The sequence below is a fragment of the Podarcis muralis genome, chromosome 5 (assembly GCF_964188315.1).
Source record: "Podarcis muralis chromosome 5, rPodMur119.hap1.1, whole genome shotgun sequence".
Taxonomy (NCBI): Eukaryota; Metazoa; Chordata; class Lepidosauria; order Squamata; family Lacertidae; genus Podarcis; species Podarcis muralis.
Genome location: NC_135659.1, coordinates 92,394,254 through 92,406,602, shown reverse-complemented (window position 1 = coordinate 92,406,602; position 12,349 = coordinate 92,394,254). Strand labels below are relative to the sequence as shown.

General features: G+C 45.8%; 1 protein-coding gene across 1 annotated transcript in view; it reads right to left on the bottom strand.

The window, feature by feature from the left end:
* SLCO4A1 (solute carrier organic anion transporter family member 4A1) overlaps positions 1-12,349 on the bottom strand; it is a 62,225-nt gene that overhangs the window by 16,693 nt on the left and 33,183 nt on the right. Inside the window, exons 3-5 of the mRNA XM_077929360.1 lie at positions 10,712-10,802; positions 7,860-7,981; positions 4,961-5,072 (exon numbers count right to left, since the gene is read on the bottom strand). Coding sequence (XP_077785486.1) covers positions 4,961-5,072; positions 7,860-7,981; positions 10,712-10,802 — 325 coding nt within the window. The remainder of the gene's footprint in view (positions 1-4,960; positions 5,073-7,859; positions 7,982-10,711; positions 10,803-12,349) is intronic.

Below are 12,349 nucleotides of genomic sequence, written 5' to 3'. Positions count from 1 at the left end.
GAAATTGACAGCACAGTTGCAGCCCAGGGAAGACTTGTAGTTGTTGCTGCGTTCTCCCCCACAAGCGACCCTTGGAATGATTCATCACTCTTTCCCAATGCGCTTCTGTGACATATATCCGAAGATATATGTACCCAATCTGATAGCAGAGTCCAAGCAGAAGCTAGGCATTTGGGGTGTGGAATCTAAGCTACTTTATTACAGTGGTACCTCTAGTTACAAACTTGATTCGTTCCGGAGGTCTGTTCTTAACTTGAAACTGTTCTTAACTAGAGGCGTGCTTTCACTAATGGGGCCTCCTGCTGACGCTGCACTGCCGGCACACAATTTCTGTTCTCATCCTGGGGCAAAGTTCTCAACTTGAGGTAACTCTTCCAGGTTAGTGGAGTTTGTAACCTGAAGCATTTGTAACTCGAGGTACCACTGTACCTCCGGTTAAGAACTTTGCTTCAGGATGAGAACAGAAATCGTGCTCTGATGGCGCGGCAACAGTGGGAGGCCCCATTAGCTAAAGTGGTGCTTCAGGTTAAGAACAGTTTCAGGTCTGCAAAAATGGCATTGTTTTGAAACATGAAACAATTATTTGATTACAAACTTTAACTGTCTTGGGACACAACCCATACAATCCAGAACTTTAAAGTCATTCTAATTTTCATGGGAACAATTTGTAGAACTAGTTATGGTGAATGGGCTTTCACCAACCTGGGAGCCTCTAGATATTTTGGACTACAGCCCCCCCATTAGCCCCAGCAGGCTAGGTCATAACTATTGCTTTCTTCCTATATAAATACAAATGTAAGGCTGTCACCACGCAGCTCCCATTGGAGAATTTGTAGCATCTCATCAGAATTCTGCATTTGCATGAAGCCAGGGGTAGTTAGGGTTGGAGAACAACAAAGCAGAGGTGGCAGCCACTAGTTAATTTATAAAAATGCAACACTGACTCCCTTCTGTTTCATCTTCATCATCTTCAGTAAACACTAGATGCAGGGAAATGAAAGGAAAGATAGTGTCAAGTTTTCGGTTATCGGCTGAGAAACAGCTGAGAAGAGGCTGACCTTCTCTGATCCTTTTTGATGATGTTCTGTAACAACAGCTGTTGAACTATCCTCTCTCCCCGGGTGTTTTCTCAGATAGGCATGTGGCTCAGGAACATAACAGTTAGTGAGAATTACATGTCTCTAACCAGCGAAATCCACAGAAAGCTAACCTTGTTCTTAAATGTTACTTTGAGAACAAGACTTGCTTGTACCAGATTTCATTCAATTTGTTGTGCTTTGCGGGGGACAGTGCTTTGCAATGTGTCCATTCTATATGAATTTAGGAAAAAGAAATTAGCAACACCAGAAATATGTCGATCAGAGGAGTGCATAAGAAAATAAGAAGAGCCTGGTGGTCAGGCCCAGCTAGTCCAGCAAACTGCTCTCACGGTGGTCAAACAGTTGGAAACCAGGGAGCAGAAACTATTTCTGCAGGCTTTGGTATAAAGGTAAGGGTAAAGGGACCCCTGACCATTAGGTCCAGTCGTGGCCGACTCTGGGGTTGCGGCGCTCATCTTGCTTTATTGGCTGAGGGAGCCGGCGTACAGCTTCGGGGTCATGTGGCCAGCATGAGTAAGCCGCGTCTGGCAAACCAGAGCAGCACACGGAAACGCCGTTTACCTGTCTCAGTAGTGAAATGGGGCCTTCCACACCCTCCCCTTCCTCCATGCACCCCCATGGCTCCCCCAAATCAACTCTGGAAAAACCCCAGAACATAGCACAGGAAGGGGGGCGAGAGGGGAGATCATCCCATCAGCCAAGCAGAAACGTTTGCGCTGGCAGCACAATCACCTTAGTGCTATGTTGAATTCCACCCTGAGTTTGCTGTTTTCCTTTTCCTTCCCTGCCCCCTTTCCTTTTGTGCTGTGTCGTTTTTATTCTGAGGGAAGGCTCCCTGAAGCTAGAAGGCCTGTAAATCATCGGTGGATAAGCACTTGAAGATAAGCACCTGGAGTGAAAAGTATAGCAAACTCTTGAGTTCCCGGCTTCTATTTTGCATCTCTGTTGTTTGGGTCATACGCCGACCAGCATTTAAATGCTATTTCTGAATTTAATTTCCTTATAGAAGAACTGAGCCATAATCTTGGAAAGTGGCACCAAGTCAAGAATTTCACTCAATAACTAGGCTGAAATTTCTTCAGGATACTCTTTCTGCATAATACATACAAATTGCCTGGCAACCAACCCAGGTGGGCCGCACGCCAGGGGAGACTTATGGGTGCTTAAGCCCACCGGCATCCTTTATTATCCTCTATTATTATTTATTTCAGCAGGCCTACCAAGGCATATACTGCTGTTGCCTATATTTTTACTTATCTGCGTTTGAATGAGAATTATTTTGTGCACATTTTAATATAGTTACTGCGAGTTTTAACTGTGTTTTACCTTCGATTTTATTATGCAAACCCAGTGTTGGCTGGTTCCTATTAAGGCTGGTGAGGCAAAAGCCAGTATTTCTGGCAGAAAATGTGCACCATTTGGACAAGATGCACATCCATACCTATTTGTAAACACCCGGGTACGTGTGTGTCTGGGTATTGGGTAGGGATAACGGGTAAAGATAAAGGGACCCCTGACCATTAGGTCCAGTCGTGGATGAATCTGGGGTTGCGGCGCTCATCTTGCTTTATTGGCCGAGGGAGCCGGCGTACAGCTTCCGGGTCATGTGGCCAGCATGACTAAGCCGCTTCTGGCGAACCAGAGCAGCGCACGGAAACACCGTTTACCTTCCCGCCGGAGCGGTACCTATTTATCTACTTGCACTTTGATGTGCTTTCGAACTGCTAGGTTGGCAGGAGCTGGGACCGAGCAACGGGAGCTCACCCCATCACGGGGATTCGAACCGCTGACCTTCTGATCAGCAAGCCCTAGGCTCTGTGGTTTAACCCACAGCGCCACCCGCATCCCACTAAAAGGCAGAGAGGCCAGGAGGAGGAGGAACCAAGTCAATGACAGGCAGCGGCAGAGCCAATGATAGGTGGAGCCAACTAATTCTGGTTCCGTTTTTGCCCAAGGTGGGGGTCGAACCCATAACTCTGAGATGGAGAGTCTCCTGCTCTACCGACTGAGCTGTGATTAAGCAGTTTAGGCATCGTTCAAAATAAATGAATAATAGAATACATGAGGTGCATAAGAAAGCTTAGCAGTGCATTGGAAATGTGGGTGTAAAGAACGTCATGTAGTAATGATTCTACCCTGATCACATGGGGATGGTGGAGAAATCTAGTCAACTAGGGTGGCCATGAATCCTACTTCACAGAGGACAGTCCTCTGAATGACTCAGGACCCAGACATCTAAAAGACCATCTCCTGCCTACAGACCCTCTTGGATGCTGAGATCTGTAGAAGAGACCATCTTGTTACTTTATAAGCGTGACTGCACTGTCTGGCATCACTTTCAGCGATGTCACCCAGCTGTTCCATGCAAGGGGGGAGTCTCAGTTGGGCCAGGATCTGTGCCTTTACACCAGTATGGATGTTGAATCACTTCACGTGTTGGCCAAAAGCACAGAGAGGGAGCCTGACTGGCTTGCAGAGCCTGGAGATCCCTCCAGGCGTATTCTCCCAATGTCTGCTGCTGCAGCAGGGGGCATCTGAACTCCCCTGTGATGTCCAAGCACATACTACTACAGTGGTACCTCAGGTTAAGAACTTAATTCATTCCGGAGGTCCGTTCTTAACCTGAAACTGTTCTTAACCTGATGTACCACTTTAGCTAATGGGGCCTCCCACTGCCACCACGCCACTGCCACATGATTTCTGTTCTCATCCTGAAGCAAAGTTCTTAACCTGAGGTACTATTTCTGGGTTAGCAGAGTCCGTAACCTGAAGCGTATGTAACCTGAAGCGTCTGTAACCCGAGGTACCACTGTATTCAGTGCCTCTCTTTAGCTCTGATGTCACTTAGCTCGGCCTGACTGGGGCTGATGGAAATTGTAGTTCAAAGCATCTGGAAAGGTTAGCAAAGGCTGCTCTAGTCAAAGTGACATCAGGTCGACCAGTTCTCTAAATCATTCCCAGTGAAATCAGGAGGACTTGGTTTTATAGGTTGTGCCTACAAAATGCTATACTGCAATAATTATCAATCGCCATGTAAATAAATGTCTTTTGCTTAAGGCAGCCTTTCCTAACTTGGTGTTCTCTAGACTAGATGATATGGAAGATATCTCCCATCATGAGTATGGGAGTTGTACTTCAAAATATATGAAGACACCAGGTTGGCAAAGGATGTGTTAGCCAATAGGAACGGATTGTACTCAATGGGCAATAATGGCTAGTGTAAGGCAGTGATGAATATGTCAATTTCGATTTCCCTCAGTTTTTCATTTTTCCAATCATAAGTTCAGTTTTCAACATTTCTACACCAGTTTGAAATTTTTCATATATATATATAAAAGGACCTCATAAAAATGTATATCATAGTATTTTTGTACAAATTTCTCCTAATACCCAGATTTTTGTATGCAATATTGTCTAATAGACACATTTGTTTTGGTAAAGCAACATTCCGTAACATAACATTTTTTGTATGTTATTTTCACGCATATATGCATTTTTATTCATACTTTATTCTAATATATTTGCATTCTTGCTCAAATTACTTAAGCGGAGAACAGTACTGAAAAGATTCTGAGAAGTGCGAATTTTGAAGGACGGTGTCAGTTTTGTTATGGAAAGTGCAAATTAGGAAGATTCACCTTTAATTGTGAAGTGAATCAAATTTATTCCCCAATCTGTAACATCCATTTCCCGTGCCACAATGTGGCAGAACATTAACTTGTTTGTGGTTGAAGATCCAGGGGGAAGGAGCAAGGCTGTTGCAGAGTTTAAAGACAGTTAAGAAATAAATTGTTAAGAAAACACTCCCTCCCCCAATAAAATACACAGTTATCTGAACGACAGGTACAAGAGGTTCTCACCGTGGCAGGTCTTTAACCGTCTTCCCAAAGTCAGGATCTGAAGCTGTTTTGTGGCTGCCATCTTTCAGCTGATGGGCCTCTGAAACTCTCATGACTATGTAGCGCTGAGAACCTTAAAACATACAAAATTCAGTGTGCACCTTGCAGCCAGGGGATTTGGCCAGACTGGGGGCTCGTCCCAATTCAGAAACATCCTCCATGCAGTGTTCAAATGGCTGGGGGTTGTAGAGAGTGCCCTTTCCAAATATCAACCTGCTTGCCAGTTCTGACCTCTGATCTCCGTGCCTTTTGAGCCTGTGTAGTGTCCTTGGCTGGGACGCGGGTGGCGCTGTGGGTTCAGCGGCGTAGCATGGGTTGTCAGCACCCGGGGCAAGGCAAGTAATTTGCGCCCCCTAACCCGTGGATTTGCGCCCCCTAACCCGTGGATTTGCCCTAACCCCAGATGTTGCGCCCGGTGCGGCCGGCACCCCCTGCACCCCCCACGCTACGCCACTGTGTGGGTTAAAGCCTCAGCACCTAGGGCTTGCCGATCGAAAGGTCGGCGGTTCGAATCCCCGCGGCGGGGTGCGCTCCCGTTGTTCGGTCCCAGCGCCTGCCAACCTAGCAGTTCGAAAGCACTCCCGGGTGCAAGTAGATAAATAGGGACCGCTTACTAGCGGGAAGGTAAACAGCGTTTCCGTGTGCGGCTCTGGCTCGCCAGAGCAGCGATGTCACGCTGGCCACGTGACCCGGAAGTGTCTCCGGACAGCGCTGGCCCCTGGCCTATAGAGTGAGATGGGCGCACAACCCTAGAGTCTGTCAAGACTGGCCCGTACGGGCAGGGGTACCTTTACCTTTAGTGTCCTTGGCTAGAATATGCATCTGGGACAGGGGAGAACAGCATTCAAATCCACACTTGCCCATGAATATCACTGAGAGGCCATGGGCTAGTCACTATCTCTCAGTGTTGCCTACCTCACAGTCAGGGAAGGGTCTCCTATGGAAATAATGAAGTTTAAGCTTCAGGGCTGCAGAAGCAATTTTAGTTCACATTGCTTAAAATTCTGGCATCTAGCAGACCCAATTTGAGCGACACGACCTGAATTCATTAATTTTTTGTTGCAAATATTTCCACAATCCCATACCCTCCAAGATTTCACTGATGAAAATAAGTACTTCCTATTCCATAATAATAATAATAATTTTATTATTTATACCCCACCCATCTGATTGGGTTGCCCCAGCCACTCTGGGTAGCTTCCAACATATACAAAAACATAAGAAAACATTGAACTTTTTTTAGAAAAAACAAACCTTCCCTATACAGGGCTGCCTTCAGATGCCTTCTAAAAGTTGTATAGTTACTTATCTCCTTGGCTCGAGGGTCACATAACTCCATACCCTCCAAGATTTCTCTGATGGAAATAGAGATGTCCTACCATACCCTCCAACATTTTTCTGATGAAGGGAAGGACATCCTAAGGCAAAGCGGGACATTATGGGATCAGATCTGTCATGGAAGAACCCCACTGAAGCAGGTAACAGTGGTTACCCAGACCTCATTGTTGGTCGTAAAGAGGCCCCCATGACACTTCAAGCTTCGGGGTCACAAAAATGTAGGTCTGCCACTGCTCACAGGGTAGGATTGGGCCACAAGTCATCGTGGCCCAACAGAGACTCAATCAATGTCCTGGTTTTGCTGCCTGCACAGGCGTGCCACCAACTCATGGAAGGCCATAGGCTTTCCCCCTTACACCAACCAGCAGTGGCAAAGGCTCTCTAGACAAAAGTATTTCCTAGCTCTGCTTGCGAATGTCAGGAATCGAACCCTGGGACCCTTTTACATGCAAACCATGTGCTCGGCAGCAAAATGCCAACCCTCCCGTGTAGAGCTCAGTGCATGAAACATTATCTGCAACTCCAACAGACCAAGAGAAGGTCAATTGACACATCAGAAGGAGGTGAGCAGGGGGGAAATGGCATAAAAGGCAGCAGCAGACCTGATCCAGAGGCTGAGCAGAGAATTTCAGTGCCTTGTCTGCTCTGAGCTTGGCTATCCAAAAGTACCGCACAATGAAAAGGGAGGGTGAGGGAATCTTAGGACACCATGTGTGTGTCATCAAGCAAGTTGCAAAAAGCTCTTCAGCTTGTTTCAAAGTGATTTGGGACAAGGCCTGAGAGGGGAAGGAAGGCGACTGAGCAAAAGAGACGCCGGAGGAGGAAGATGCGGGGGAGAGAATTTGCATTGCTTTCATTTCTCCCCCTCCACAGGCAAATATGCACAGCATGACCGAGGTTCAAATGATAACACACAGGGCATAACAATGGCAGATTAACAAAGGCACGCTGTTCTGCAAATTCTGTTTCCTTTCCCTATTCGTCTCCCAGGGCTCCAGGATTCAGTCGTCCACTGCCAGCTAGCTGGTACCTCCGTGCTAGGCCATGGCTTGGTGGAGCATAACGTATAAACAAGACCACTGGTTATTTTGTATTTTGATTAACAGAATGGTAAGCAGAATGAACTATTTCCCAAGCCTTATCATTTGTTATGCTGCCTATCTGTATTGTCCAGCCACATGCTGAAAGAGAATCTGATCACATTCTTAAGAACATCATGGGAAACTGCCTTATTCTGGGCCACTTTTTTGTCCATGAAGTTCAGTGTTGCCTACACTGGCTCTCTAAAGTTTCAGGCTGGGGACTTTCCCAGCCCTACCTGGAGATGCCATAGAACTGAACCTGGGACTTTCTGCATGCAAAGCAGGTGCACCAATGCTATGCTATGGCATCTCCTGCTCCTCATCAGGACAGGAGGGGTACAGTATTAGTATCCCTGCCACTTGGCAGCCTTCCACTCTCTTGAGAAGGGCATGGGCTGCTGTGCTGCAAAATGAGTTTAGTTGGGACACTCTTGACCTACCTGGCAGGCGATGAGGGTACCCCAAGATGGGGATCGAGATCAAAAGGGATCCAGCCCCTGCACCCAGGAATCCAATCCACCAAGCTCCAACCCACAGAGTATTGTCCGGTGTAAGATCAATTCTGCAGGTAAAGGGCAGAGGAGGAAGGTTACTCATTTATGACAATTCTCTTCCCGTATTCTGACAAACTGACGTCAGCCAAGAACAAGCCAGGGATGATCTAGACAAAAAGCTTATGACGATGTCATAGTGCCCCTACTTCCCAGACAGGTGGAGACTTTTGAAGGCGAGGGAAGCATTTTGCAATGATTAGAAATGAACCTGAATTCGACTTGAGTTGGAATTTAGCAGGCTGGGCTCACGTCAAGGCTCAAAGGCCCACTCTGGGATTCAAGATTAATAGATTGTAGGCTTAACTGCTTAAATTAATGTAAGATGAAAGTTTCTACGCAAGATCGAAATACCAAAACAGAGTGAGTGAGCAGAGTTTTTAATATCTGCCAATAGCTTTAGCAAAATTATCAGCACAGGTCAAATGGCCTCCCTTTCTTTTAACCAAAATTATCTGTGCATTTGGCATATGCCCTTAATTCATAGGACCACTTAATTGCTTATTGCTGCAGTAATCACTCCGTGAGCAGTGCTTTGGCCAAAGATAAAAGCACTCCTGAAAAATAGCAAGGTATTATCCTTCTGCCTTCCCAAAGGTGCCCTTGACCCCAGAGAGAACCCTTAAATCACCCTTATGTTGAACAATTTTTTTTTGCATGGGACTTCCTTGTAGAAACAACCATGAACAGATAAACCTTCCAAAAGGAACCGTTTGGTGGCATAATAATAATAATAATAATAATAATAATAATAATAATAACCAGAGAGAAATGAGCGCAGCCATTGAAGGACTGTGCCCTGGATCCCCACGTTGGCAAGGCGGTGGTCCAGGAGTTCGTGATCGACCATGACGAAGGCTGCTGACAGATCTAGAAGAATCAGCAGCCCCGACCCGCCTTGATCCAGCTACCTGCGGAGATCATCTGTTAGGGCGACCAGAGGCGTCTCGGTCCCATGACCAGCGCGGAAGCCGGACTGGAATGGATCCAGAGCCGATTAGACCATTATCTAGACCATTATCGTCTAATGTTATGGTTGGTGGCTGTCCAGGGCATGGGCAGAAGTTTTTCCCTCCCAGCCCTACCAGCGGGAAATCACATGTGACCTTCCACATCCAAGTCATCTGTTCTGCCATGCAAATATAGCCTCTCCTTTAGCATCTAGAGTACCACAGTTGTACTATGGTTAGGATGCCATAGTACCTGGAGTGTACCTGAATTGTGATGTTTTTGATCCTGGTTCACCTGATTATTCTGATGTCTCTCCAGGCCTGATGTTCTCCTGTTCTGCCACCTGGCTTACCCTATGCTCTGGGTTCCTTTTTATCCCCAACTTCTAGTTACTGGTTCTAGGGTGCTGTCTCCAGCCCTGCCTGGCCCAAAGACTGAACCTGAGACTTTCTACATGGAATATAATAAGAGCATCAGGAGAACCTTGAAGAATCAGGCCAAAGACCCATCTAATCCAGCACTCTGTTGTCACACTGGCCAGCCAGAAGCCTCTGGGAAGCAACAACACCTTCTCCCCACTTGTGATTCTCAGTAACTAGGATTCAGAGGGATGTTGTCTCCAACAGTGGAGGTAGAACATAGCCAGCAGGGCTGGTAGCCATTGATAACCTCATCCTCTTTTGAAAGCCCTATACAGCCCAGGACCTTCATACCTACGGGATCGCCTCTCCTGATATGTCCCATGGAGGACCTCATGGTCTTCAAACAAAAACATATTGGAGTTCCCGGGCCACAGGGAGGTTAGGCTGGCCTCAACCAGAGCCAGGGTTTTTTTGGCTGTGGCCCCGATCTGGTGGAACGCTTTGTCACAAGAGACCAGGGCCCTGCGGGACTTGACACCTTTCCGCAGGGCCTGCAAGACGGAGCTGTTCCACCAGGCCTTTGGCCAGGGCACAGCCTGACTCCCTCCCTCGGCAATCTTCACGAGCTCTGGCCCAATGGTTGCCATTAATTTGATTCCGAATTGATTTTAGTATGAATTGATTTTAGAATGTACTTCAATTAATTCATTATGATTTTATGTAAACTGTGTTACTTTTACTGTTGTTAGCCGCTCTGAGCCAGGCTTCAGCTGGGGAGGGCGGGATATAAATAAGAATTTGTTTGTTTGTTTGTTTGTTTGTTTGTTTGTTTAAAGCTATGCATGCTTCAATATGGTCCAAGTCATCAGAAGTGAATGGGCTAAAATTCTGAATGAATGTCGTTGGAGCTTCCTGTGACTGATGATAGAGGCCTTCACAGTTCTTATGCTCTTGCAGCGAGAAGCTAATATTTAATTAATAAAATAAATAAAATCAGCAGTTGAGGAAGAGCACAGCCATCGCCGCTATGGGGCTATCATCTACTGGAGCTAGGAAGTTGCAGCCAATTGAAGCTGATCATAGAATTGGAAGGTTCGAAATGACCACGAGGGTTATCTAGTCCAACCCCTTCCAGTGCAGGAAACTTTTGCCAAATGTGGGCTCAAACCCATGACTCTGAGATTAAGAATAACTTGCTCTATCAACTGAGCTAAGATGCATGACAGGACCTGCATGATACTTGGACTTGTGTGAAGTGATTTTCTGAAAATGCTGGAGTTGAGCTACATTTCATGTTTGAAGCCTGTTTTTGAGTTCAGCAGGATGAGAGCAGATCGCCTGTGTCTTTACTTTTAAAAAAACAAAAAAACCTAGGTAAAAGGTTTAACAAGAATTTGCTGTGTCCAAGATAAAGAATGCTAAACTTACTGTCTTCCGATTTCGGTGTAAATGTTCAGAAAGATCCCTCCAACCAGATAGCCAGCTGCAGGACCCAATATGGCAGCAGTGTAGAAAATAGCTGAAAAAGAAAGATGTCAAGAGAGACACTTGAAAAAGTTCAAAGTTCAAAAAGTCAGTTTTGCTGAAGTTCAGATTTTTTTTTTTTGGAGGGGGGAGGGAATTCATTGCAGATGTACCATCAGTTTCTCCAAGTTCCCAACATTCTCTCGCTATCACTGGGGAACAGATGTTCGTTCGCCCACATTAGTACTGCAAAGGGAAAGCTTAAGTGCTCTTCGCTTATTATTTTTTGCCATAGGTGGGTCCAGAGATGGAGGAGAAATTTGATTCAGATTGCATTTAAAGGCGAACCTGTGTAATTCTCACTCTCTGAAACAGTACGAGAAATGAAACACAGCCATCCTTTGAAATTCAGACTGCTCCAACTCTGGCAGTTCTCCAACCAAGCAATGTATCCAAAAATGCATATCCTGTGTTAAAGTGTGAAAAATCACATAAAAATGTATTGTTTCAGAGGGAAATGTGAAAATTGCATACAAAGACGCACGTTTGGAGAATTTTGCACTCAAATGCTGATGAATTCGCATGAAGACTTGCTTTTTTAAAAATAAAATAAAATTGCAAACAGAAATTGAAATGTGGAGAACTGAATTTAAGACTTAATAATCCTCTGTGCAAATTGCACTGAGATGGTGGCTTAGAAGGCAATTATAAAATTAATGGTAGTATTAGTAGTAGAAATAATAATAATAGGACTGCAATTAATTCACTGTGCCTGAATAAATCTTAGGGCTTACCCCTTCTGTAGATGACAAGAGGAGGGATGTTTCTTGATTCCATTTTGTGGCTGATGAATGATACGCAGGCAGTCGCAGAGGGAGAACTCATTAACTCCTTTGCATTGCACAGCTCTTCAGCACTCAAGCTGGCTAATTGCTACACCTGTGACTAATGCTTCCTTTTGTGTGTACTATAATTCATTGAGATGGGGTGGGGAAGAGCATTGTGTGACAATGCTGCAAGGATCAGGCTTGCCTTGTGGAGCTAAGGATGTAGTCTGCTAGACAGCTGGTGCTCTTGCACAAGGAGGCAATATAAGGATAAATAATAACTAATATCTTATCCTACCCTCCAAATCTATCCAATGGGGCAGGTGTATGGGAAGAAGAAAGCAACACCAACATGCCCTCCATGACAGAGGAGGGCTGTACTGAGGAGGAATGGTGGGAGCCTCCCCCTCCCCCTGCTCCTGAATCTTCCCAGGAGCAGGAGGACAGTATAGATTTGGAACAGTGGTTTGCAGAGGGGCACAGTTTCAGAAGGCAGTAGCTGGGAAATACTGGATGGGGAACAGCTAGGAGATGAAACACTGGGAGAGAGAGGGTTAACAGATCCACTGTCTCTGGAAAGCATTCATCCGCTCTCCCCAAGGTCAAGAAGAGTTGAGAAAGTGGCAGAAAAGAAAGGACACAAATCACAGAGGGGACAAGCTCAGATTACAAGACGTAGCAGTGACATGGATTCATAGGGACGTAAAAGGGTGGGATTCTTAATTGGGAGCACTGCCTTTTCTTGGAGATGGGTTCTTTGTTCTCTGGCTGTGAT